A 24,410-nucleotide genomic window follows, 5' to 3' on the forward strand; every position below is an offset into this window, starting at 1 on the left:
AAACATTCCCAATTTCCACCTCTAAATTCAATCCTAAATTCAGTCAACATCACTGTTATGGATTTTCTTGATTTATGTTTATTCTAGAATAATTTATGGAATTTATAATATTATTAAAGGTCCAACATATTTTTAGCTATTAGCTATTACTAGCTATTATCTTCCTATAACTCTGAGTGGGCAAAAAAAAAAAACCTTGCTAAAAATTCATTCGGACTATACTCATGGAAGTCCCGACACCGGCTAAATGTGCCCACTGAGATATTGCCTTTTTCTACAACATTTCTAAAGTCTTCTAAAGACCATCTCGTCGTAACAGTTTAATGCTGAAACTGTCTACTAACCTATAGTAAATCTGTAACAGATAAACTACATACCCCGTAAAAATAAAGTTGTCATTACATCAGTGTGGCTACATATCAAGTCAAACTTTCCTCGCCTCAATGAGAAAATCACCGGCAAATTCTCCGTTTCTAACGACTGACTGGGTACTTTGCACAAAAAAAGGTCTGACTGGGTACTTTGCACAGACTATAGGTTATAAACTTGTCATCTGTTTGAGATACAATTCGTCAAGTCTGTAGCACCTGCCTCACAATACCTTCTTCACAACAAATGACAACATGAGGTTAAATGTATTAGACCGTGAACAAACCAGATCAACTAGGCGACTTATCAGTTTATCGCGCAAGCATTTAATACACTGCAATCCGCGATAACGTATGTAGGCTGTCTTTATTTGTCAATATAAAAAAAAACTGCTATTCTGTACTGCACCACACTTTCATGTTTATTTCTTGAGGTTTATTCTGCTGAGAGATGAGCCAATACTGGAAAGGAAAAAGGTACCATTGAATACTAAAACGTCAACCTTTTGCACCATAATAGCCATTGTAGCTATAAAATAAATATATTCGGATATTGTGCAAATCCATGAAGATTTTTTGGTTTATATAGATTTCTCTCTCTTTGTAGGCTATGATTCGAAGCAGCATTGAAACGCAAGAAGGCGATTTGAAAGTGTAAAATGTTTTATTTAGATGTTTTACTGTGCAACAGTCACAATACAATAGATGTCAATAGTCTACAATCGACCAATAAGACAATGAACACTGAAGACATCAAAATATTGTCCAGAATGAGAGGTTGGGGGTATAACAGTGCTGTTTGTCTTCTGACAAATTCGTTTATGTAGCTTGCAAGCAGTCTGAGAAATATAGGCTATGTGCATGCTATACAGGACTGGAGCATGACCTCGAGACCAAACTGAGGAACCTGAACCGGCAAAGAGGAGCAAATCACTTGAATTTCCAAGAACTTTGAGTAATAAAAATTAATACGGAGACTACAACTTAACGTTGCATTTCTTCATCCCTTTTAACACGCTGTCCTAATATAGTATTTTGTCCTTTAATTTTGAACTATTATATATATGCATTTTGATACATTATCAAAGGCCAGAATATACTAGGAACGTTTACTACCCCAGAAAAGTAAATGCTTTTTTTAATCATGATTTTAAAGAAAATTATAATACACATGTAAAATACAAGCAACAGATAACGTAACTCGTTTAGGAAAACTGTAGAGCGAAAGTAAAAACATATTAAAAGGTAGGTATAATTCAGTCATTTCTGCATTCTGAACATGCCTCAACCGTCGCTCTGCGCTCCACTTTGCGATCAAATGGGCCTCTAACGTTCTCAGGCAAACCGATATTCCAGCAATGTGTTGAATGAAGCGCGTAATTTTCACTACGTTAAAGTTACATGTAGAATATAACGATAATAATGCGGAAAGAAATGGAACTACATGACACTACGTTGGCATGGAATTAGCTGGATTATATCTGGCGTTGGCTTCATCGTGTAGTCCCTCATCATCCTGACGATGTGGAAGATCCGTTGAGCGCTGTCTTTCGCACTTTGTTACCAAAGCTGAACTGACGATTTGGGCTTGTCATCGTCGTGCCGTTAATAGGATTGGAGATATGGGTGAAATGAGGTTGTGAAGGCTGAACCAGTGTGCTTGGACTCGGTAGTGGTGAGGAGGTGGATGGAACTCCAGCGGGACTGCTAGCTTTCTCGCTGGCTGAGTCGCTTTCAGAGCGGTTTGTATTGTTCACGCCATCTTGTGGATGGGAAATCTTCATTTTTTTACAGCTGGGCCGCACGCGGTACTTCAGAGGCAGCGGTCCATTCTATGTAATGTGCGAAAATAACAGAAGGCACCTTGTTATTGAACGGTGGATGCTGAGCAACGAAAATCCTCATTCCACAAATGAACCAAAAAAAAAAAAAGAGATAAATAAATTACCTGCTTGAATAAAACACTTACCTTGAGATTTAAGACCAAGTGTGTAAAGTAAAGATTCAGCAGTCAGATTTGACAGTCAGAAAAACATTTGAGAACTTACTCTTCTCCAAGTGTAGATGTAGGCAATGTCCATTAATGTGTAGTAATCCTTCAAAGGCTCATCCTCATACATAACTTCAATCTATTAGTGCAAAGAACAATAACATATAAATAATAAAACCAAGCACCAATCAATCAATATCATACCATAATGGATTATGCGGATCAGCAAATAAATAACAGCACCCTCCTCCTATAAAAGTATTATTTGATGAAACACTGAACATACTAAACTTCGACTGAAACAAAGGGATTTAAAAAAGGCCAGAAATGGAAACTAAATCTGCAATAGATCACATTACCTGAAAAGTAGGAGGTATATCCATTTTGCTTCTCAGAAATTTCCTCAAATGCATCACAGTCATGGCAGCAGGGCACTGTAAGTATCTTTTATTATGAACCTATGTTGTTAATAATAAAATAAATTATACACAAATACATTTTGCCGATAAGCTTTACTATTGGTATAATTTGTGTCACCATCATAACAAGAGGAAAAAAAGGCTTTCAGCAACAGCAAGCACTACTTAATTACCTCTTCTTTTTGCTTCTCATCTGCACTGCCTTGCTGTTGGGCCCTGAACAATAAATAGTATAATTGATGTAATTGAAACACTAAATGATAACTTTTCAGGATTCAAATAAAAATGCCTTAACATTAAGATTACACTAAAGAATGGCCACTTCAAATGTATGTAGTGTATTTATTTACACATTTTTAAAACTCTTGTAGCAGCCCAGACAGATAAACTGGCAGAAAAAAATAATAATCACTTGTACAAACATAGGCAATCACGTACCTTTGAACAAAAAACTCAATTGACAGACTGATAATTTCATCATCTGTGATGATTCGCTTGTCTTCATCAGCAACTTCTCCTCGATCCTCATTTGATCCATTTGCAACTTTGAAAAAAAAAAAATCAAATGATGAAATCACAGCTTAAAATTAGAATAAAACGGTTACATAAGAGCCTGTTCAAACAGTTAGCCTAACTTATTTACTTGAGTGCATTCATTTACTTACCATCAACAGACGGGTGTTCAGCATAAAAATCTCTCCTCCGTTTCATTTCATCTGCACAGAAAAATACATTTCCAGTTCAAAGCATGTGTAAATAATTACAAATAATAAAACCAATCTTTTACAGTGACTGACTTACTTTTGAAAAGACCAGGAACCAACTTGTATACAATGTCCTGTAGAGTTTTGTCAGACCTGTGGGGGGAGGGGTCAAATTTTTATTTTTTTATCTAATCACATGAACAGAAAACACAATATACAGAGTTTGAGATAGGAACAAACAAGATGTCTTGATTTTTAGATGATCGCTACTATAAATAACTCTTTGGAAAGATGGAACAGACAGTGATTTTAAAAGGTTACCGAATATTGAGAAGTGGCTTTGTTTTGTGGACCTGCACATCACATATGGGACAGTATTTACTGGTTTCCAGGTACCGGACAATGCACATTTTACAAACTGAGGATCAGAGAAATGTGGATCAGACACATTGTCAGGATGTGTTGCACATATTCAAATAAACCTAAAGAAAATAGAGCAGCACATCTCATATACTCACATGAGTGCAAGCATTCTATGATTGTTGTTGCATCTATGAAATATCCACCACACAAGACACACATCAAATGGGGATTGAGCTCCGTGATCTTGATCCTTGTTGTACGATGCATCGTCATGGGATGGAAACGACCCTGCAGGTGCATCGAAATATGATGACAATTTATCAAAATACGTTTTGCAACTACAAACAACGGCCATAGTGAAAATAATAATTAAGACTTAAGTTAGTATTTATGGGATGTTGCGTGAACTGGCGCAATTTTTAAGTCATCTCTTACACACGGGGCTTCTGTACTGTGAAACGATCTTTATATCGCAGCAAAGCCAGTTAACAGACACAACACGACAAAACAGACGTAACACTGCACAACGTATCGGTCCTGAGGACAGTCTACGTACATGAACTATGGGACGAACACTTCTGACGGTTTCTATAGCAACTAAAGCAGCGTAACATGGCAACGTACCAAGCAGCTGTAATTGAACGTTCCACGTAGAATAGCGTGAACGCGCAAATTTCGAGTTAAGACAAAAATCTCGCCCATTCTATGTTAAAGCGTTCTTTTAAAATTACAGAGGATCTTAAAACCTCGCATAAAGATCTGAAATAAAAGACAATGTTATTGATGATGCTGATCTCCGCTTTTCTTTGGCAGTCTCTCCCTCCTGGATCACTAATGTTGTCGCAGTCGTTCATTGCCCATGAATGCACCTTGCATTAAACTGATAGGCTACCCATTTGACATCATGACTATCGTCATACGTTGCTATGTATGAGGTTAATTTCCGTTTGTCACAAATCCTGTTTTTGAAGCACCTTATTACGTCGGGGCATTCGCTGAGAGCCGAAGACAAGTGTTATGAAGCACTGAAGGAGCTCACTACAATGTGAAAACGATTAGCCTAAGCTAACTTTCAAGGAGGCTAGCGACTACGTGTAGACTTCTGAAACTGGATGAAGCATACCAACAGATGGTTATCGCATTTTATGCATTTTGATGATTATTGTTGTGAGATAATCATGCATTAAATGGTGATGTCATCTAGGTATGGCAATTGGAAATAAAGCCATACACAAAACGATTTTAAGAACACACCAGAAAACCGACACTAATTCGGATTTCTTCACGTGAGTGGAAAACAAACATTATGATGAATATAAAGCCTTCAAGACAACTTTCTAACCACTATACAGATGAAAAATAAGCTAGGCTAAGTCAGCCTGGGCCATTGCTTATTAAATAAGACGTTCATGATTTAACATTTATTTAGTAAAATATCCACCAGCCAAATAGAACTGACAGTGCTGTTTGTTCTCACCACTGCCAAAAGCCTTTCGGTTGGTTATGAAATCAAAACCACAAACTTTTTGAACTCTGACTAGACAAGCATTCTGGTGATGGTGGTGCTGTAGGCTATGTTATAATAAATAACAGGAGGAAATGACCCTTATAGGCTATATGAATTGTGCCACGTGAGAAAGGGCGAGTTTACAAAGCACTGTCTGGCCTATTTCGATTAATACAGGTTACGTTACCACAACGAAAAATCCACCTGATTAAGCAGATGACAGAAGACTCGAAATGTTGACAGACCGTGCTAAAGCCATCAGTATTAGAAATAACACGTCACTTTGCATTTAGCTCTGACATTCACAACCACAGGGAGTCAGAGACATTCTATTTTAAACAAAATTATTTACCCAAGTCTCAGGTAGGCTATACACATTGCGGTTTCTAAATTAAGACACATATGCGCAAATAAAAAACCTTGTTATTCTTAAAAATAGGCTTATAAAGGATTCTAAAACAAGACGCCGACCAAGTTTAATACTAAATTATATTTTCTTCTTGACATGACAAACCACAGGAAGGCTTAGCTTACCTTACATTACATTAGATATATAAATACGCGATTAGCCTTATTTTTTGAGCTTATTATTTTTATCTGAATGGTAAAGTACAGTACTTCGACAAATGTGTTTGTCGAAGTCTAAAGAACTGATAGCCTATAAGAACCATTCAAAGCTCGTGTGAGCCACTGTCTAGAGAAGCATTCTTCAGGTCAGTCGGACAAATGAAAGAAGCTACCAAAAACCATATTCAATACGTTAAATAAGTACCTGAGATCATAAATACTTGTTGTTTTGTCAACCACACATCATCGGTGTCGTGGATGTTTGCAGTCAACAGCTGAAACCTTTGTCCTGTCCGACAACAGGACACGTTTAGGTTACAGTGTAAATTTAAGTTAAGAAAACGCACAAATAGGTACAATTCAACAAAACAATGAGTTTACCCGGTCGTAAACATCATACACATTCCATATCTATAAAATCGGATAACTGCTCAGTGGGACAATAAACAAAAAATCCTTTAGAAACCCGCCTTACATGAACAGTCGACCCGTTTCTACCCGTTTTCGCGTGAACATCAGGATTCATTACAAACTAAACCGTTTCATACGGCCAGAAACCCCAAGTAAACATAATGATGCCAATAACTGAATATCATACAACAGACCAGGAATCATTCTCACAGACAGGTTACGATATTACTATATAAAATAACTCAAATCTAAAAGCACGCGGAGAGACGGAGCCAGTGCTGTGTCCGCGAGCCTGTCAGTTCCCGCATCCACTTTAACACACGTCTCCATTTTACTCTCACAAAAACACAGATTCATGTAGAGCACAGGGTGTGAAATTAGACATTTGTAAGGGAAGATATCGAACGACACATACCTTACTGAGCTGGACCGAAGAGTCGAGCCTGGAGGTGGTTAGACAATGAAAGTTAGGAGTCGATCAGTAGAAAATGAATACGAGCCAAGCGGCCATCTTGAAAAGGGCTGCAGACGCTGTCAATTGCAATAAGAGAACAGCGGAGCAGGGCGCATTTCAGTAATACAAAAAAATCGAAATGGTCCGCTTGTCGATGTGTGTGCTGTGCTCAGTTGCAGATTTGTAAGCGCTCTTGAATGTAGACCTCCCGCCAATAAAACGGCCAGGCTGATGTGCGTTTTCTCTAGGCTAGCGCCTTCAGTCTTCTCTTCGAAAAACGCTGCGCTGATGGTTCAGTGGAAACTGACACCGTCCCCAAAATGGCTTGTAGTTCGACCGCCCAGTGCGTCACGTGATCTCATTCCTTAAGGGTGGCCTGGGAATATGTGTCGGTGTATTCAGCGCTGATCGCGTTCAGCAAATAACAAAGAAATGTGTGTCAAAGTCTTTTTGACCGCAGCCCAGCTTGTAAGGGTTACACAACTGGACAGGTTCTTATAGGTCAGTTTTGAACCGTTTGCAACGTTTCTCTGCAAAAATATCCCTCAACAGCTTTGAAGAATGTAACTCATAACTGAGACATTATCAACTTACCATAATACCCGAGTCACATCTATTCAGACAATAGGTTAAACTAAATAGCGCGAATGCGTTGAGTAAGCAGTTCGTAGATTAGCCAATCACATGTTCAGACATAGTAAGCTATTTACTACCATATAGTCTGCTCTAAATTGATTCATGGTGGTGAATGTAACGCACAGGGCAGTACAATAAGAAGTCTGCGCACGTTCCACTTATGGCCGGGAGTTCCCTAAAGAAAATAAGTGCTATTTTGCTACTACAAATATGACTCAATTTCGCAGGGGAACATAACGCAGAACCTGATTTTACCAAGTGAGACATGTTTTGATTAACCAATCAGATTTGAAGAACCAATTTATAGATTTTGTGAAGTTTATGCTTAAAATAACTGTTTGGTGCTTGTACACCAGTGTCATTAATCTATAATTTCCTCTGGTTTTAGGGATTACTCATGGTTAAGGTTAGGTTTAGGTGTAGGGCTATGTTCAAGAATACATTTTTGGAGTAACTCAGCAAAATCAGGACGTGCGGAACATTCCGCATATTCTCATCAACTTCAACAAATTATATAAAAGCCTGTCCTGGCTCTCAACTTAAAGAATTTCTTCTTTCTATAGCATATATAGACACAATGCATTGTTTTCAGGGGATCCAGGTGTCAGACACTATATATTGTCGCATAGTTGTGACAAATGTCGATTTCTTCGGAAACATGCGTTTATCAACAAAGACAGACTGAGCTTTAAAACATAATTACCCCAAAACAGGTTTGCGGTTTTTATTGTAATATTTATGAAAAGAAGCTACAGAATAGTATGTCTGCAAGAAGAATCCTTTTTCTTTTTTTTTATGTGGCACTGCGTCCTGAAGGAAAAAAGCCACGCTTGACGTGTTCATTTTCGATATTCGAAATGTATTGATCCAGGAATCAAGGCTGGGTTGCCCTCTCGAGACTTTTTGCTGCGTCCTTCATTTTTCCAATCAAATCCTTACACAGTTGAACTTGAAACATTCCAGATTATCCACCAGTAAACACGTGTACATGTTAATTCCCACCTTTAGTATTTCACAAAGTCAAGGGGACACATAAAATTACAATTATACTGCAACACTGTTAATGTAATATAGTCGTATATGCAGTTTATGCGGTTGTCTCATGCCAATTGGAAATAAAGCACACAAAAAATAATTATTTCTTTTAAAGATGCTCAGTTGGTTTTCATCGTAGGCTACCCCTCACAAGCTTTAAGTTTTATGCAAACAAGTTAATAACATTATGGATTAACACCCTCACATGAGAAAACAGCTCTTTTATTTTATTTATTTTTTAATAGGCCTAGTTTATTATTATTATTATTGCATTTAACAGTCAATCAGTCAACCTTGATCATAAAATGAAAATTGTAAAAATTAAAATTTCGGTCATCATTTTATTTTTACGCAGTGACATCCTTCCGGTTTCAAGTCTGTTAAAACTTTTGGGACGATTAAAAAAGTAAGCTATTGGCATATGTGATGTGACCATGATTGAGTGCATGAGAATTTTATGACTATCTTTCGAACAATTCACCATTGTGTCACCCCTACGACAAACACAAGCATCTGTGTAATGACTAAGATAATAAAATTGCTAAGCAGCCTTTTCCAGAGGCAGAAAGCCAAAGCTGACATTTCAGTTTCAGCTATCTTAAAATAAAATTAATGGGTTATATCAATTAATGGGCAGTACCCTAATAATAAAAAAAATGGTTAACTGTTTAATTATTTATTTCAATTGCATCTGTCTGTAGCCTATGTTTCTTTTGACAGGACTTCTTGTAAAATGAAGATGGCCTACAAAATGTAACTGTAGGAAGATAAAATAGCCTCTATATGGAGGCTCTGCTGCTTATAAAATAACATTACTCAAACAATAAAACCGTGTAAGGCCTAGATTACCCAGGCTTAAAAAAAAAAAAAACTTAATCAACGAAGTAGCATAAACCATGTCCTGTTAAATTTTCCTTAATAATTACTTGAGGATAATGCAAACTAATGATAATGCAACTTTGTTGTTTTCAGTAAATACCTGAAGTTGCTCCATGGTGCAACTAAAATCAATTACAGAAGAAGCGCCAGCCGTCTGCAGAAGTAACCAACATTTATTCAAAGTGAAGAAAACAACAACAATTACTGGACATATATTAGCCTAGGCCTATGTATCTACAATTACATTCCTCGGTATTTAAGGAAATCAGGTAGGACGGCTGATTGACTATTCTGCCGAGAAAACAACGGTTATGAGATAATGAAGTATTAGAAACACTAACTAATTAATAGGCTAGAAACCTCGTACCTTTATACAACACTTAAGACGCCATTCAGCATCAGTTATATGGGGAGGACATGTATCAATGCTAAGGACCATAAAGGATTATAGTAAAAAAAATAATAAATAAATAAATAAATGTTATATAAACAAAGCCTATCGCTGCAGACATAGGCTACTTAAAGTTACACACATTTAGATTTTACACTCTGCAAACAGGAAAAGGTCACTACTGAATTGGTTGTGGTAAACAAACTAGTAGGCTAAAATTCCAGCAAATAAACAGGCTACTTATGTAACAGACGTATTTTACAAAATATATATATAAATACAATTTCTCACCTTGATGAGAAAGATTTCAAATGGTCTTTTGCTTTTCTAAAAGAAAATAAATATTTAATATAGCTTATGCAACTGTAATTTTATTCAGAGGAAACGGAACAGTGGCATACAAAACATTGATCAACCTGGAATAAAATATAAAATGTGTCGACTCTCTCATACAAGAACCTGACTTCCTCAAGAAACGAGCTAAAACAGCACACGATATTTTAGAATAAAAGAGTAAAATAAAGTGCTTAACAGTTTTATATGATCTTAAAAATACCATTGATCATGTAACCCAATTGTTGATTTATCTGGATTCTTATTAACATGACAGTGTTTCAAGGTATAGTCTGATCAATGTGCTTCAATTCTGGGTGACCTGAAAAAGATTAAAAATTGCTCTCAATAGAAGCTTTTGTAGGTGGGTGAGACGAGAGAGAGAGAGAGAAGGCTTACAAGAGACAGCGTTGTTTTGATCTGACCAAATTAATCTAACAGTGCTTTGACAATACAAACGTAGTAAGCGTAGGCCTATATACAAAAGGAGAAGAAAAAAAGTATAAGCGAAAAAATAAGAGACAAAAAAATAGCGGATTACTAGAGCAGATGAGTAAATACTGTTGATGAAAGACATGCAGGCTACCACATGAAAGGGTTTGACCATAACCAAGTAAATATGAACGAAACCTTATAAAATTTCAGTTCTTAAAAAAGAATGCGGGTTATCACACCATAGCTAATTCAGCTAAGCGGAGGGCTCTTTTTGAATACTACACTGTTAACGCAGTATGCAAGCCACAGGCAAGTATGTCGAGCACAGTCTGTCAGCCTTTGCACAGCTTTGTGGTTACGTGACAAAGAAGATGTGAAGCCTTGGAAAATAGCATCAGCAACGGACTCCGGCAGTGCGACTTCCTTCTTGTCTGCAAAGCACCGGAAGCAATGCAGCACAAAGAAAAAAAAACCTCAACCATTTCACCTAGAACGCTTTTGCCTCGAGGGGAGACCAGACTGTCGAATGCGACCTCCTTGAATACCGTAAATGATTTCAGGTCGAACACAGTTGGATCGACCAGGGTTTGAAGCCCTTTCATCACTGATTCACTGAAAACTCCATTTTGAGCAGTCTCGCGAGCCTCGGTCACATGAGCGCGTCAGCTGATCTCAGGAGGACTGGAACTGTCGGAGAACGGAGACACTGATTCACGGGGCAAAAGCCTATACTGGCGGTTTTGCGTTATATTATTAACATAGCTATAACCAGGATAGAAGCTCTTGCATATAAATGCTTGTCAACGCGACTCTAGCGAGATTCCGCGCTTCCAGTAGCCTACTGCCCGCTGGTAGACGTTTGTCTGGCGGCAGACGCGGCGCATCCGTGTTTAAATTCCACATTATATTAGAAAGCTTCTTGAGCAGCTTCCTTACTGATTTCTGATTCAACGAATTAAGTGTTAAAACATGTTAAAACACTTGACATGCTCAATTCTGACGATCTCTGGCAGCTGCCCAAGTCTCCTTTGGAAGATAAACCTTAAGTTCCTCTTAAACACTACCTTTTTATTTTACTACAAATTATTTATATATATATATATATATATATATATATATATATATATATATATATATATATATATATATATATATATATATATATATATATATATATTGTTTTACAACATATAGAAAAATCTACTTTTACTCTAGCTGGTAGTTTCCAAAAGCAATAATGGAAGAACTGAAATTTTGCAAAGCGCAAACTTCTTCAATTATTTAACAGCTGTCACTCTCTTTACCATTTATATCCTTTAAAAAGATAAAAGAAATTTCAGATTGTTGTTCAGATTAGTGGTTTATACGTTCTTTAAAACACAAGAAACTCTAAAAACTCAAATTTCTCGTGCGACATCCCGTTGTTATTATATTTTGGCTCTAAATCGAACTTATAATTTGTGTAGTGGTTAATTAAAAATCAGCTTTAAAATATTAATTAATATAAATGTTGCACTAAATTATTATTCCTTATTTAAGAATAACCTTAGATTTTTAGATATAATAGACAAGTGCTAACTATTTTACTGTGTATATAAATACGATTCTTTTGTCTCGTTCAAGATTTTCGAAGCCTTACAATTAAAAAAAAGAAAAGAAAAAAGACAAGGTTAGACAAAAGTTTGCAGATGATCTTCTCTCCATAATGTGGAGAGAATATATGTTCATCAGATTAGTAGTTGTTTAAAGATTATGTTTAATCTTTTAAAAAGAAAATACTGAATGAATGACGACGTCCTAAAGGTTTATTTGTATTTATTTCGTTAATTTTTTTTATTAATTTAAATAAAATATTCCTTTATGTAACCCTTAATGATATATATATTTATTTATTATATTATATTATATTTATTTGTAATAATTATTTATGAATATATTTATTATATAGCCTACAAAATATTTATTACTTATTATTTAATTCACAATTTATAGTTTAATAATATTACATTTTAATGTATTTTTATTGATATATGTCTGGTCAACCATTTTCTTAAACTGATCATGCGATATCAATACATTGTGTTATTATATATATATATATATATATATATATATATATATATATATATATATATATATATATATATATATATATATATATATATATATAAATTAATATTTTTTAACATCGGACCATGCATGTACTCGGATAAAAACATTTTAATTAATCGGGAAACCTTTGCAACTTTATGATATTTGATAAAAGCCTTAGAAAAAGGGAAAAAATAAAGATTTTATAATACGTAGAAGAGTATAGGTGCAGGCTATTTGCTTTATCACCCCGAGGTCAAATGGCTTAGGTTATAGAATATGCATAATGGCCCATATTAACCAGTTTGTTTTAGTAAAAGAAGCAACCCAACTGTAGAAGAAAAATAAAACATCTGTCTATCTGTCTATCGACCTTGTGATTTCAGAGGAAGCTGCTCACAGTCACTTCAAGACAGCATGTCAAACGCTTCCAGTCACTTCTCATAGAAGAATACAACAGGGAAAGTACCAGTAAAGTGGTTCTAAAAGAATTTCAATATGCAATTCAGCTAACTGTAGATTATATATAGTATATATATATATATATATTTCGAACCCTCAAACAGAACAGCGGCCATTTTGGATAAAGCCCAGACCAGAGATTGTGCAACAAAATGGATGTGACGTGCACTTATTAAATGTTTCATAGAAATAAAATCAGATACCAAACAACCAGCTGTTATAGGTTCTTTAGCAGCAAATGTTTAAGAGAAAGTTCATGCTAATTGGGGTATGTTTAAATTAACCATTTGCGCCACTGGTGCTTTTTATTAGGGGGAGGAGATATTTAATAGCCTAGCTATTAGCCTATGGACTGTTTTAAAAATAACAATTGTATTGATTTTCACAGCATACAGCAAAAGCTCTAGTGTCAATAGAAGAGCCTATAGCAAATTATTAAACATAGCAATGCTTTAAAATTACTATGATGTAACTGTAATATACTCTATAAAGTTGAGAGAAAATTGGCAGTGAACAAGGTAAGTGTAAAAATGTTCAAACGAAAGATCAAATATCCTAGTCCAAGCAATTTTATTTCGCTTGGTACTGCAGGGTTTCTTTGAAATGAAAAGACATTGTTTATTGAGGTTACATATTTATGTACTGCTCCTTTTTATTTGAGAAATTTCGTAAATGAAAATTAAAGTCTTAAACCACAATTTGAAGTCAACAAATATTTAGTTTAATATAAAAATCGTTAAATCCCTGAATGAAATTTATGTTTTGACAACGCTGCTCTTAAGTCTCTCATTTAAAGAGAAAAGCAATAATATTCAACAATATACGAGATCCCATATAAATAAACAAAAATATGCTAAACAAAAAATGTAAAATCCATTTTTGCATTTTTTATTAAATCAAATAAATAAATGATTGATTTATTTTGCTTTTCTAACATGATTTTCGCGTGACACATGTTTTATAATAAAGAAATCGTGTGTTAAGCCACGTATTCACAGTCCAGATTACCTTTTAAACGTTTTTCTTTCCTTTTTGAACTTGCTGGGCTTCTGATAAAATACACTTTTATATAACAGCCTTGACAATTTAACTAATCTTGAAGTGACTCTTATTAAGAGAATCTTAGCATTCGGGGAAGACAATATTTAGCCTATAGAATAAATGTTAATTGTTTAAGATAATGATAAATAAGAAAATAGATAATAGTTATAAGATAGGCTAAAAAAATTAATCCAGGAAGAAGAAGAAAATACATATCAGAAACAATTTTCAGTGAGATATAAGAATACTAAAAAAGTTTAAAGGAAGTTTTACAGTTTGTCAATGTTGTACAATAAATTAATGAATTCTGTAAAAAATAAAACAAACTGCAAAACATTTGTTTTGTATGATTTTTATTTTAATTTTTTCTTTTCAGTTATGTCAGAATATCTGTCAGGACATGTCTCGTGAGAACAAAAGCGTCAATCAACTTCAGCATAAAACGACAGCTCTGTCGATCTTCGGTGTAAAGACGGAGAGTTGGCTGCATTGTGAGCTAGAATCGTTCGTTACGTCTCCTTTAAGACACGAGAGGGAAGTTTAGTTATTGGTTTCATGGAAGTTATGTCAGTTCATAAGCGACCACTAAACATGAGCATCATGTTATATTAAATATAAGGATGAAAGGACACGTCTTGTTCTTCACAATGTTCTCTGAATCTTCAATGTAGGCTACCTCGCTAACTCCAGTTGTTTTGGAAATAAAAGTATAGGCTTAAAACTGAAAATGGATATGAAGAAACGTTAATTGTTGCCTCTGTCGGTATGTACACATTTTCATTTCCTCGAGTAATTTTTTTCGAGATAAGAACTTTGCTTTCAAACCACAGGCTTATTTAAATAAGTATGTGATCCCGTCGTCGATCTAAGAAGCTAGATTTTGTGAAGACCTATGTGAATCTTCGAAGAATGATGCCTATAGGCTTAACCCACAATAATCCTGTTTGCTTTGGCAGAGCGTTTAACTCCGGCTCGTGAGGGTTATTTGTTCACTTACCACTTCCAAGACTGAACGTATAATAAAATACACGTTTGCTCTTCTCCCACTGGTACTATAATGAGTTTGCCCCCTCCGTTTTACAAGCCGTTGTGTTGCTTCATCCTGTGAATTGTGGCAGTTTATTAGTGAGTTATGCACACTAAAAAATCCTGGGTTATTTTTTCTACCCAAGTGCTGGGTTGAGCCATTTGGGTAAATTTTTTGGGTTATTTTCTCAGTCTTGGGTAGTTTTTGGGTAGTTCTATGTAACCCAACCGCTGGGTTATTTTCTGGGTCGTTTTCACTGAGAGCTGAATCAATGCACCCCCTCCCCCACTCGGACGCAATAACCCAGCTCATTGGGTCAAATCAACTCCGCGCAGGATCAGCGCAGCGCGGGCTGACTGAATTCGAGGTGGAGGTGGATGCCACACACACGCTGTAATATTTGGAGAAATAAGGTGCGTATCAATATATTTATACATTTGACATGTATTTTTAAACATATTTACACACATAACATAATAATGAGCGAACGAGCGATAAAAAGGCAAAGAAATGTGCGACAACAGTCACGTTTACATGACATTAAATGCACCGCCAGATTCGCTCGTTTTGGTTTGCTGGTAATGCCTGCTGGATAGTAAATACGTTTTCTTCAGTTTTTATGTGTTAAACGACCCTTTTGTCAAAGTCTTACGTTTCTTCTTAACTGTTAAATGACATAATTTACTTCAAAGTCCATTAAGTCAATTAATTTCAATGCCACGAGATCAATGTGATGTAAACGTGCATTCCTTGACTTGCCCATCCCCCATCTTACTGCATGCAGTGCTAAGCCAAAACAACCCAATTTTTGGGTCATCTGTCGCGGGCATATTTTGGATCGTTACAGGAGAAAATATTTTAAAAACAAACTGACTTCAGCCTTTTTTTCTGGTGAAATAAAGGTTTGTATTGGTCTTTTTATCATTGAATCGTTACAGATTGGCAAAAATGTCCCATTCTGATTTTAAATTATCACTTAACGTTATATGATAGATCATAAAGCATCCTGCATTTGCGAGCACCAGAGATAACGTTACCTATTTTTTTTCTGTCTGATGCGTTTCGGTTTTTTTTTTACAATAAAAATACATTTCTAATCATTTATTCATTTAATAAATGTATTATTATTTGAAATCCAGGTAAGTGTCAATTAATCTTGGACTAAAATATATTGTTTTTTCCCCTCAGACCTGCTCTTGACTGTCCGTGGTGGCAAATCCACAGCCTTTAGCTGGAGGTGACACTTTTATCTCATCTAATTTGAATGATTGCCATACATTGATCATAATAAAATGACCATAAACCATAAAAAAACAGCTGTTACTATTATTAAAAAGATCCGGTAACGTTATTGTGGTTATACCCGTTTAGTTAAAGGGTTAACGTTACTTCACCCAATAATCAAAATTATGTCATTAATAAGTCACCCTCATGTTGTTCCAAACCCGTGAGACTGTGAAACTGTCTTCCGAAGATGAACGGAGGTCTTACTGGTTTGGAACGACTTGTGAGCAAATTATGAGCAAAGTGAAATGTATAAGCAGTATAATTCAGGAATCAGTTTGCATGGAGTTTAGAAACATCCAGGATTTACTAGTTAAAGTGTTGAAAAGCTCTGAAGAGTATTTCTGTTTTTATGGAAACTAATCCTTTTACATGTAAAAAATGTTCATAAGCCTCTATTTGATTAACAGCATTGCTATTTCTTTGTCCAGTAGAATCAACCGTATCTGAAGAGAGAGCTGAGGAAATTAAACAATGGCTGAGAAACAACACACAGCCCATCAGCCAGGTGGAACAGTACATCTGAAAAATATGTTTGAGGTCCTCCATGAGTTTCCTCGGCTAACTACCTCAGGCATGGTATGTTAACATAATGTCTTTGTCATATGGTAACATGAGTTAGATTAAGTCTTTTTTGAGAAGTTTTTTTTGTTATTTTTGCTTTTAGATTGCACAGGACTTTCACATTTTACATTAAGATGAAGCCCCAAAACTGTTTGAAAAATGGCTGGTATACTGACAGGATCTTGCTTTTTGTGAGCGAGAAGCAAAGCTTTCATGTACAGCTGAAGAAATGACAGAAGGTTAAAATGTTTCTACAATATTTTGATATTATGGGCCAGATTTACTAATAGCTTTCACCATAGTACTGTCAGGATTACTATAGAAATGCAGTGATGAAAAAAATCTGTGTTTTTTTTTATTTGCATATTGTCAGTGGATCAACAGCACAACTTTACACTTCAGTCTACACTTTTATGGGATTTTGGACTCACGCTAATTTGACCTGTTTAGTAAATCTGGCCTTATATTCTCAATGACAACCCGCTACTGTTTTTACTAGTGTTGATGAATGTAATATTATTTTCCTACAGATGCAAAGGGAAATCTTGCACTAAAGCTATTACCTGTTTTGCTTCTACCTCCACCCTACAAATTTGGCAGAAAAACAGTCCGACCCAGCATTGATGAAAGCAAAAAAGCTTTCATTGACATTCAGCCTGTAAGTACGACTTTACAGAAATTTACTTCAATCATTTAATGACTTCACCAGGTTGAATACACTACCATTCAAAAGTTTGGGATCGGTATGATTTTTTAAATGTTTTAAAATTAAGTCTCTTCTGCTTACAAAGGCATTTATTTGATCCAAATACAGCAAAAATAGTAATGTTGTGAAATATTGTTACAATAAATTAATATTTGCTATTTGAATATATTAAGAACATTTTTTTTTGTGATCAAAGCTGAATGTCCAACATCGTTATTCCAGTCTTATATATAGTAACATGTTGACAAGATATGCTCCATAAGAACTTTGTAATTTAATTTATAATGTATCTTGGATAAATAAGTCTGAGCTCACAATTTTTTTTTCTGTAGATAATTTTCATTACTAAAACATCTTACTGGCAAATTTCTAGTGTCCTAGCTATAATTAATTTTACTAGACAGATAAAAAAAAAGTCTTTTTTTTTCAGTTTCACACTCTAGCAAGTTAAGGTCTTTTGCTTTTGTAGGGCAGAATATTAAATGTAGAAATTAAAGTAAAATTAAAGTATTTCAAGTGTTACCAAAACTCTTTTGACTTGCTTAGCATCCCTGTCAGTGGCTCTGTCAAAGTGGGCCAGATCAAGCTGTAATAATTTTCAGGTATTTTGCCTCATCCAAAGCTCTGCCTATACAAGACCTATTGTTTCTAAAGACTGCTTGATTGAATAAACAGTTTCGAATGAATCCCCAACCCACCACCCATACCCACACCCCTGACACTCCCATTCTGTTTCACCTTTATTCATTTGCATTATCTGTCCTTTAGGTTGGAACAAATATGGTGGAGTACCTCCAGCAGGCTGAAGCATCAAGACCTTACCCTTATGTCCTGTAACTTGAAAATGGACACATTGCGTCGCGGGCATTTGTCATCCTCGCAGGAGAAGCTTTGGAACAAAGAACTATTGTTTAAGGGGAAGTCATGGCCTAATGGTTAGAGAGTTGGACTCGCAATTTAAGGGTTGTGTGTTCGAGTCTCGGGCCGACAGGAATTGTAGGTGAGAGGAGTGAATGTATAGTGCTCTCTTCCACCCTCAATACCACGACTTAGGTGCCCTTGAGCAAGGCATCGAACCCCCAACTGCTCCCCGGGTACCGCAGCACAAATGGCTGCCCACTGCTCCGGGTGTGTGTTCACAGTGTGTGTGTGTGTTCACTGCTCTGTGTGTGTGCACTTCGGATGGGTTAAATGCAGAGCGTGAATTCTGAGTATGGGTCACCATACTTGGCTGAATGTCACATCACTTTCACTTCACTTCATTGGGACAGTAAATGTATGTTTCAAATCGTTTTATGTTTTTGATGTAAACTAACCGAAACATTGTTTCTATATTAGGGAGTTTATTCATAATATTTTTGAGTTGGAGGGAAGTGAATCCCCAACAGTGAATTTTTTGCAATGGGCACTACATTCTTGCAAGTAGATTATAAGAGGTTCTTTGAACAAACAGTGGTTCAAGAACACGAAGTAGTATTTTAGTTTAAGTTTTATTTGCACATGAGATTTTTGTTCTGTTTTTTTTTTGTATAAACAACTGTTTTATTGCTTGAGGAAGAGTATTACTTTATGCGTACTGATTATCAATTACATTTTTATGTAGAAATCTTTTACTGCCAATACGTTGTATTTCATAGATTTATTTTTGTGTTCATTTTGTAGACTTAAAACAACAGGTCCATAATGTAGACTTAAAACAAATGTGCTTTGTAACAAACAGTTCTTGAGGTAAAGTATTTTAGTTTTAATTTCAGGTGCATATGGATTATTTAAAAATAAGTATTTATTTGTATATTTAAAAAAAACCTTGAGGTTTTTTGGAGTTCATGAATTTCATGAGCATATGGATTAAAAATAATATGAATTATTTTTTAAATGCATAAAAAAGTGTAATTACAAAGTGTAATATGCTGAAAGAAAAATAAAGATAATACAATGTTGTCCTGTTTGTTTATTATGTGGTATATTTAATGTTAAAAGGAATAAAAATTCCTTTGAAAATATAACCCATTTATGAAATCAAATTAACCCATTATTTTTGTAAAAATAACCAATTTTTGGGTAGAAAAAACAACCCATTTGCTGGGTTAAAATTAATAACCCAACTTCTTGGGTTAGTTTAACCCCATATGGGTTCTGTCCTATATTTACCCAGCAGTTGTGTTAAAAACAACCCAATTTGGGTTGTTTTTAACCCAGTGTTTTTTAGAGTGTGGGAAAATCCTATGGCTCTTCGTGCCAACCCCTTGCTCTTACTCCTTCAGTGTGGGCACAGTGCCAAAAGTTAGTGTCGCGAGCCCTTCCCCTCCAGTCAACAGTTCTCGAGCAGGTTGCTTTCTATCTCCGTATTAAAACGGTTGGGTAACAATGGGCCGAATGCACAACTTATAATACAAAGTATACACTCAATTAGGCTAGCTGTCAGTTTTAACCTTAAGGAGGGGAGGCCTCTTGTGATTCCGGAAATGTAGCTGACCTTCAAGCTGTTGACTTTTGATTGGTAGAGATAGCAACATTCTGGATGCAGAAAAAAAACAACAACAACATGGTACGGTGTGGTTTAAACAGCCTAACTGTGTTTGTGTCTGGACGTGGTTTCGTTTTCAGAGAGTGAGTCTTGGCCTAGTATGTTATCGATCATAAATATTTAATTATAAAATGTTTTGCCCTCTATCAATCAAAACAACAGTTTGTAAAGATAAAAATGAGTTGTGAAATTTGACCAGGCAAAAATAAATCATATATATAGCCTATATATTTTGAATTATCGCTCATTTAGGGCTATTTTGTCAAAGAGTGGGTTATTCTGAAACGTTTTTAAAATAACTGTCCATTGTTTCCCTTAATTTTAACCTCATTCTATCTAATGGATTAAAATTATGTTTCCTCGTTGCATCGAAACCACGTTCCAAAAATCATTAAATTCCATTTTTCGCGCGGATATCACACGTAGGCCGCAGACCCGCGCGCAGACTAACATACTCGTGATAGAATAAGCAGCAGTGGCCGCTTGATGGCAGTGCTGGGATATAAGTGTGGGCGTTGAGTCAGAAAAGACGTCGTGTTTTTGACCGTAATGGCCATATACTAAGCCAGTGATGAGGGACAATGACCAAACGGCTGGACAGTGGAGAACTGAAATATGGTTGGAATTCACAACCAGCAAAGAATGGTGTTGCACAATCTAAACTTCAGACAGTCCGGCTTGCTACTGTATTGTTAAATTTTTTGACACCAGTACATACCGTTTATTACCGACATATTTGCTTAGTCGCCTACGCTGCCTCAATACTTTATTTAGAATGCTACTTTGTATTATGTCAGTTGAATAATTGATTTGGTAGGCTAGGCAAACCAAAACGAAAAAACTTAAGACGATGTAAATAATAAAAGTTAATTAATTAAGCATTATTAAATTTACTACATTAATGAATTTGAATTTACGAATATAGCTAACCCAAATTTGAAGTAGGCCTAGCATTTTTCTTATTGCTTTAAAAAAAACATTTTGCGTGTTTTCTTCGACCTTCTTATATTTATTTATGCCTATAGTTCACTGAGTTTTTGCCTGTGTTTATAGGTGGTCGTGAAAGTTTGTCAGCTTGGGTTTAAATAATTCAAATTTTAGGCTCTGAAAACAACAATGCATATAAAAGACCACTGAAACACGGTATTCAGAGGTGCTGATACAAATGATAGAAACTTCGTCTGGTCAGATGTTAATGTGGGTTTTCTTTGTTTTTCACCCTCTCTTTGCAGCACTCATCACACGCGCGCGCACACACACACACACACACATTCACATCAATCAGTGGGTTTTATCATGTTCTCAACAAGTCAAATTAAACTAAAATGACAAAGTTTCCTTCTCTATTGAAGCTCTGAGGGGGAGTTCTGTGCAATTCCCCCTAATGCGGCACAAATGAAAGCATTTTACAATCAGGCTCACGCGGACCACGAGCTCTCAAGTTCCCAGTGCCGGAGGTCCGAGCAGCTCTGCGGTGAGTGAGGGATCGGCTTTCATATGCGCGCTTTAACGCAAAACGTTCTCTTTGTTCCCCTACTCCTGCTTAAAACAAATATATGTGCACGAGCTTCTCTTCGAAAAATATTAGATTTTAGATTTTGTAGGTTTTGTTAGTTTTAATTTTGTTGTCAATTTGTAACAGATTTGTTTAACATGAAAACAAATTGACAACAAAATTACAACTGAATTACACCACAAAGATGATGATGTGATCTCTCTCTACAATTATTTCAATCCCCATCTTACAACACCCATTACCAAAGATAAAGTGGAGTGGCTGCCCTCCTTTCTTTTCTCTCAGTAGGCCTCTCCAATGCTAAGCCAGGGGACCAGGGTGCTCTGATTGACAGGCCATGCTTTGTGTTTCTATCGGTCTTTAGAAGTACTCTGCTGCAAACAGACGGATGGCCCACTGCATGCATGCCCCTGACCTGACAACCTCCTGTTAAACAAAACAAGAATGAGCAAGCTACCCATAACACATAATGCTGCATGTTTGGTTTGTCTTTTATTCTTTTATTTTGTTTTAGCCAAAATGGATTAAAAAACATTCTTTTCAAGCTCTATGTTATTAAATTCTTTTTGAATTGTTGATTCTTTTGAAAATGTCAAAAATGTAGTTATTGCCAGACCACAACTAGACTTGACTCTTAATATTTGAATAGTTCTAACATAACTTTTACATACAAGAAAATGCTAAATATCACCTATAAAACACTGTATGGATGTTGTGATTTTAATATCAACCTTTAAAAAGTACTAGAAAATCACAAATGAATAAAATGGATAGTTAGATAATGTATAGGCAAATATCAAGGAATGATTTTTCTCATATACAACTAATACAGGTCAGGCTAGTGCTGCAGTTCCTAGCCCAGAAACAAGCATTTTAGCACTTTGAGTTCTATCAGCCATTGGAATTTTCATTGATTGACTGATAAGATTTTTCTGTAATAAATAGCGTTTGTGGCTAACACAAGCTCATATTTTCATGTTTTACTCAACAACATTAAAATGCATCAGTAATAGCCCCTTTTTTAATATCTTTTACTTAATGCAGTCAATAACAAGTGGCTAAATGGGACAACAGTTAAACACCATCACCCTGAAACTAATCTACGCACTAGTTTGCATCTACAGCCTCGTTGTGTTTAAAATCCCACTCTTGCAAGACTGAAAGGGTTGTCAGAAACATAGTGGTGACATGGTGATTAAAGTCATCTGACTGAGGTGTCATGTATTTATAGCCTAGTATTAGCTTTTTACTTTTGGTGAATGTGTTTAAGTGTTCATTTGTGAAGATTAGCGTGATTAACAAAATAATATGTAATAACATAACTTGTTGATCATACAGCTTATTTTATGCAATACTCAAATGCCCATGGAAAAACTCTATTTGATTTCTGTTAAGGCAATCAGGATGATGCTAACTACTAGTATGGCCTTCAAAAATACATCATCACTGCAGCACTCTATTTAAAACAAACGAAGCAAATGTTTGTGCATGCACTACATAATTTTGTGCAATGGTGCAGCAGTGGTTCCCCTCCTCCTCCACTGGACTGATCCTCTCCCGTGCCCTCTGTGGGTCACCTGCACGCCTCAGATGTTCAGAGCTTCTGTCTGTGTGCTTGGACTAACAGTAGTCCACACAATCCACAAGGTGTCACTTGTATGTCCATGAGCCATACCACACAAATTCAAGCACAGGTGGGTGTGAGGCAGAGGAAAGTGGATGTCATGTTTAAGGGAGAGAGCTCTGAAATGGTCATTATGCCTTAGGCTTCACAGCTTCCACCCGGGATAGAGGAAATCAAACATTCAGAAACACACATATGAGGCAAATGATGTTCTCTAACCATTATATGAAGATTTGCTGGGAAGCATTCCATGTTTTGCAAATATGAGCTGATTTTCGTATTTTGTCATTGTCACATGAGTTTATTGTCAGCGGTCTCCAACAAGGTATTGATCTACAGCTTAAATCTCTCAGACGTTGGTATTCGACGTTTATGTATGTTTATGAATTTAAATGTGCAAAAGCTCTTAGAGTCAGTTTGTTTTTGGCTAATCATATTCTGTTGCCAGATTTGTATTTTTTGTCATGGAGCTGTCACACAATCAGGGATGTCTGTTTTTTTATTTCGGTGCAGTTTAGGTGCGAACTCCAGGAGATCTCTGAAACCTGCTTGCTCTGTGACAAAAGCTGCCCTTTTTATTTCTCCGGTAGTCAAATCCAACATCCCCTCTGACTCAATATCCTTTGCACTTCAGGTATTGATCCTGTACCCTGCACGTGTGCATGCATTTCCCTGCCATCCCTTGTTTGTAAGCCATCTCTCTCTGTCTGTCTGTCAGAGAGCGAGGTGTGATGGAATCTCTCTGTCCCCGTGGCAATGCAGGCAGCACGTGGATTGAGGCCAGTGCTAGCAGGTGCCTGATCTGCCACTGATGTGGCATTGATTCCCAGCCTAGTGTTCAGAGAGTTATGGAAGTGGAAGTAAAAGAAAAAATGGAAGTAAAGAAAAACAATTAAAAAGAGGTGGTGGGGAATGTCAGGAATATAGTTGAAGGTGAATCTGGTTTTAAAACACTAGAGAAAGAAAAAGAGAGAAATTGACCAGGAATGAGAGAGACTTTACACTCTTTCTGGCACAGTAAATTCGGACCTGGCGGCAACGTGTGCAGAAACCCTGTGGATGGAGATGGAGAGAGG

The 24,410-nt window shown here is 36.0% G+C and overlaps 1 protein-coding gene and 1 long non-coding RNA gene across 5 annotated transcripts; one reads left to right on the forward strand and one right to left on the reverse strand.

Annotated features, from left to right (window-relative positions):
• Nucleotides 1-1,013: 1,013 nt before the first annotated feature.
• Nucleotides 1,014-7,132, reverse strand: LOC127946577 (polycomb complex protein BMI-1-A-like). 2 transcript variants are annotated; one of them, XM_052543248.1, is made up of 10 exons: nt 6,745-7,132; nt 4,000-4,132; nt 3,803-3,899; nt 3,579-3,634; nt 3,443-3,493; nt 3,216-3,321; nt 2,951-2,993; nt 2,718-2,816; nt 2,417-2,497; nt 1,014-2,200 (listed from the first exon to the last, which is right to left on the reverse strand). In XM_052543248.1, the coding sequence occupies exons 2-10, from the start codon at nt 4,115-4,117 to the stop codon at nt 1,880-1,882; spliced, it is 972 nt and encodes a 323-aa protein (XP_052399208.1). In that variant the 5' UTR covers nt 4,118-4,132; nt 6,745-7,132; the 3' UTR covers nt 1,014-1,879. The 2 variants fall into 2 exon arrangements, with proteins under 2 accessions (XP_052399208.1, XP_052399209.1); XM_052543249.1 differs by lacking the exon at nt 6,745-7,132 and adding an exon at nt 6,124-6,192.
• An 8,091-nt stretch (nt 7,133-15,223) lies between these two features.
• On the forward strand, nt 15,224-19,876 carry LOC127945986 (uncharacterized). 3 transcript variants are annotated; one of them, XR_008150988.1, is made up of 6 exons: nt 15,224-15,526; nt 16,302-16,350; nt 16,829-16,976; nt 17,065-17,200; nt 17,492-17,619; nt 18,436-19,567. It is a non-coding gene; the product is annotated as an uncharacterized LOC127945986 (long non-coding RNA). The 3 variants fall into 3 exon arrangements; XR_008150989.1 differs by having other exon boundaries at nt 16,832-16,976; XR_008150990.1 differs by lacking the exon at nt 17,065-17,200 and having other exon boundaries at nt 18,436-19,876.
• The last annotated feature ends 4,534 nt before the right edge of the window (nt 19,877-24,410 follow it).

Source organism: Carassius gibelio, chromosome A24 (assembly GCF_023724105.1).
Source record: "Carassius gibelio isolate Cgi1373 ecotype wild population from Czech Republic chromosome A24, carGib1.2-hapl.c, whole genome shotgun sequence".
NCBI classification, from domain to species: Eukaryota; Metazoa; Chordata; class Actinopteri; order Cypriniformes; family Cyprinidae; genus Carassius; species Carassius gibelio.

Bases quoted from the DNA above. Each gene is read 5' to 3' on its own strand.
- LOC127946577 (XM_052543248.1), bottom strand. From the start codon at position 4,117: ATGACGATGCATCGTACAACAAGGATCAAGATCACGGAGCTCAATCCC. The intron at 3,322-3,442 runs GTAAGTAAATGA...TTTTTTTCAAAG, and splicing joins TGAACACCCGTCTGTTGATG to TTGCAAATGGATCAAATGAG. The intron at 2,994-3,215 runs GTACGTGATTGC...TTTATTGTTCAG, and splicing joins ATTGAGTTTTTTGTTCAAAG to GGCCCAACAGCAAGGCAGTG.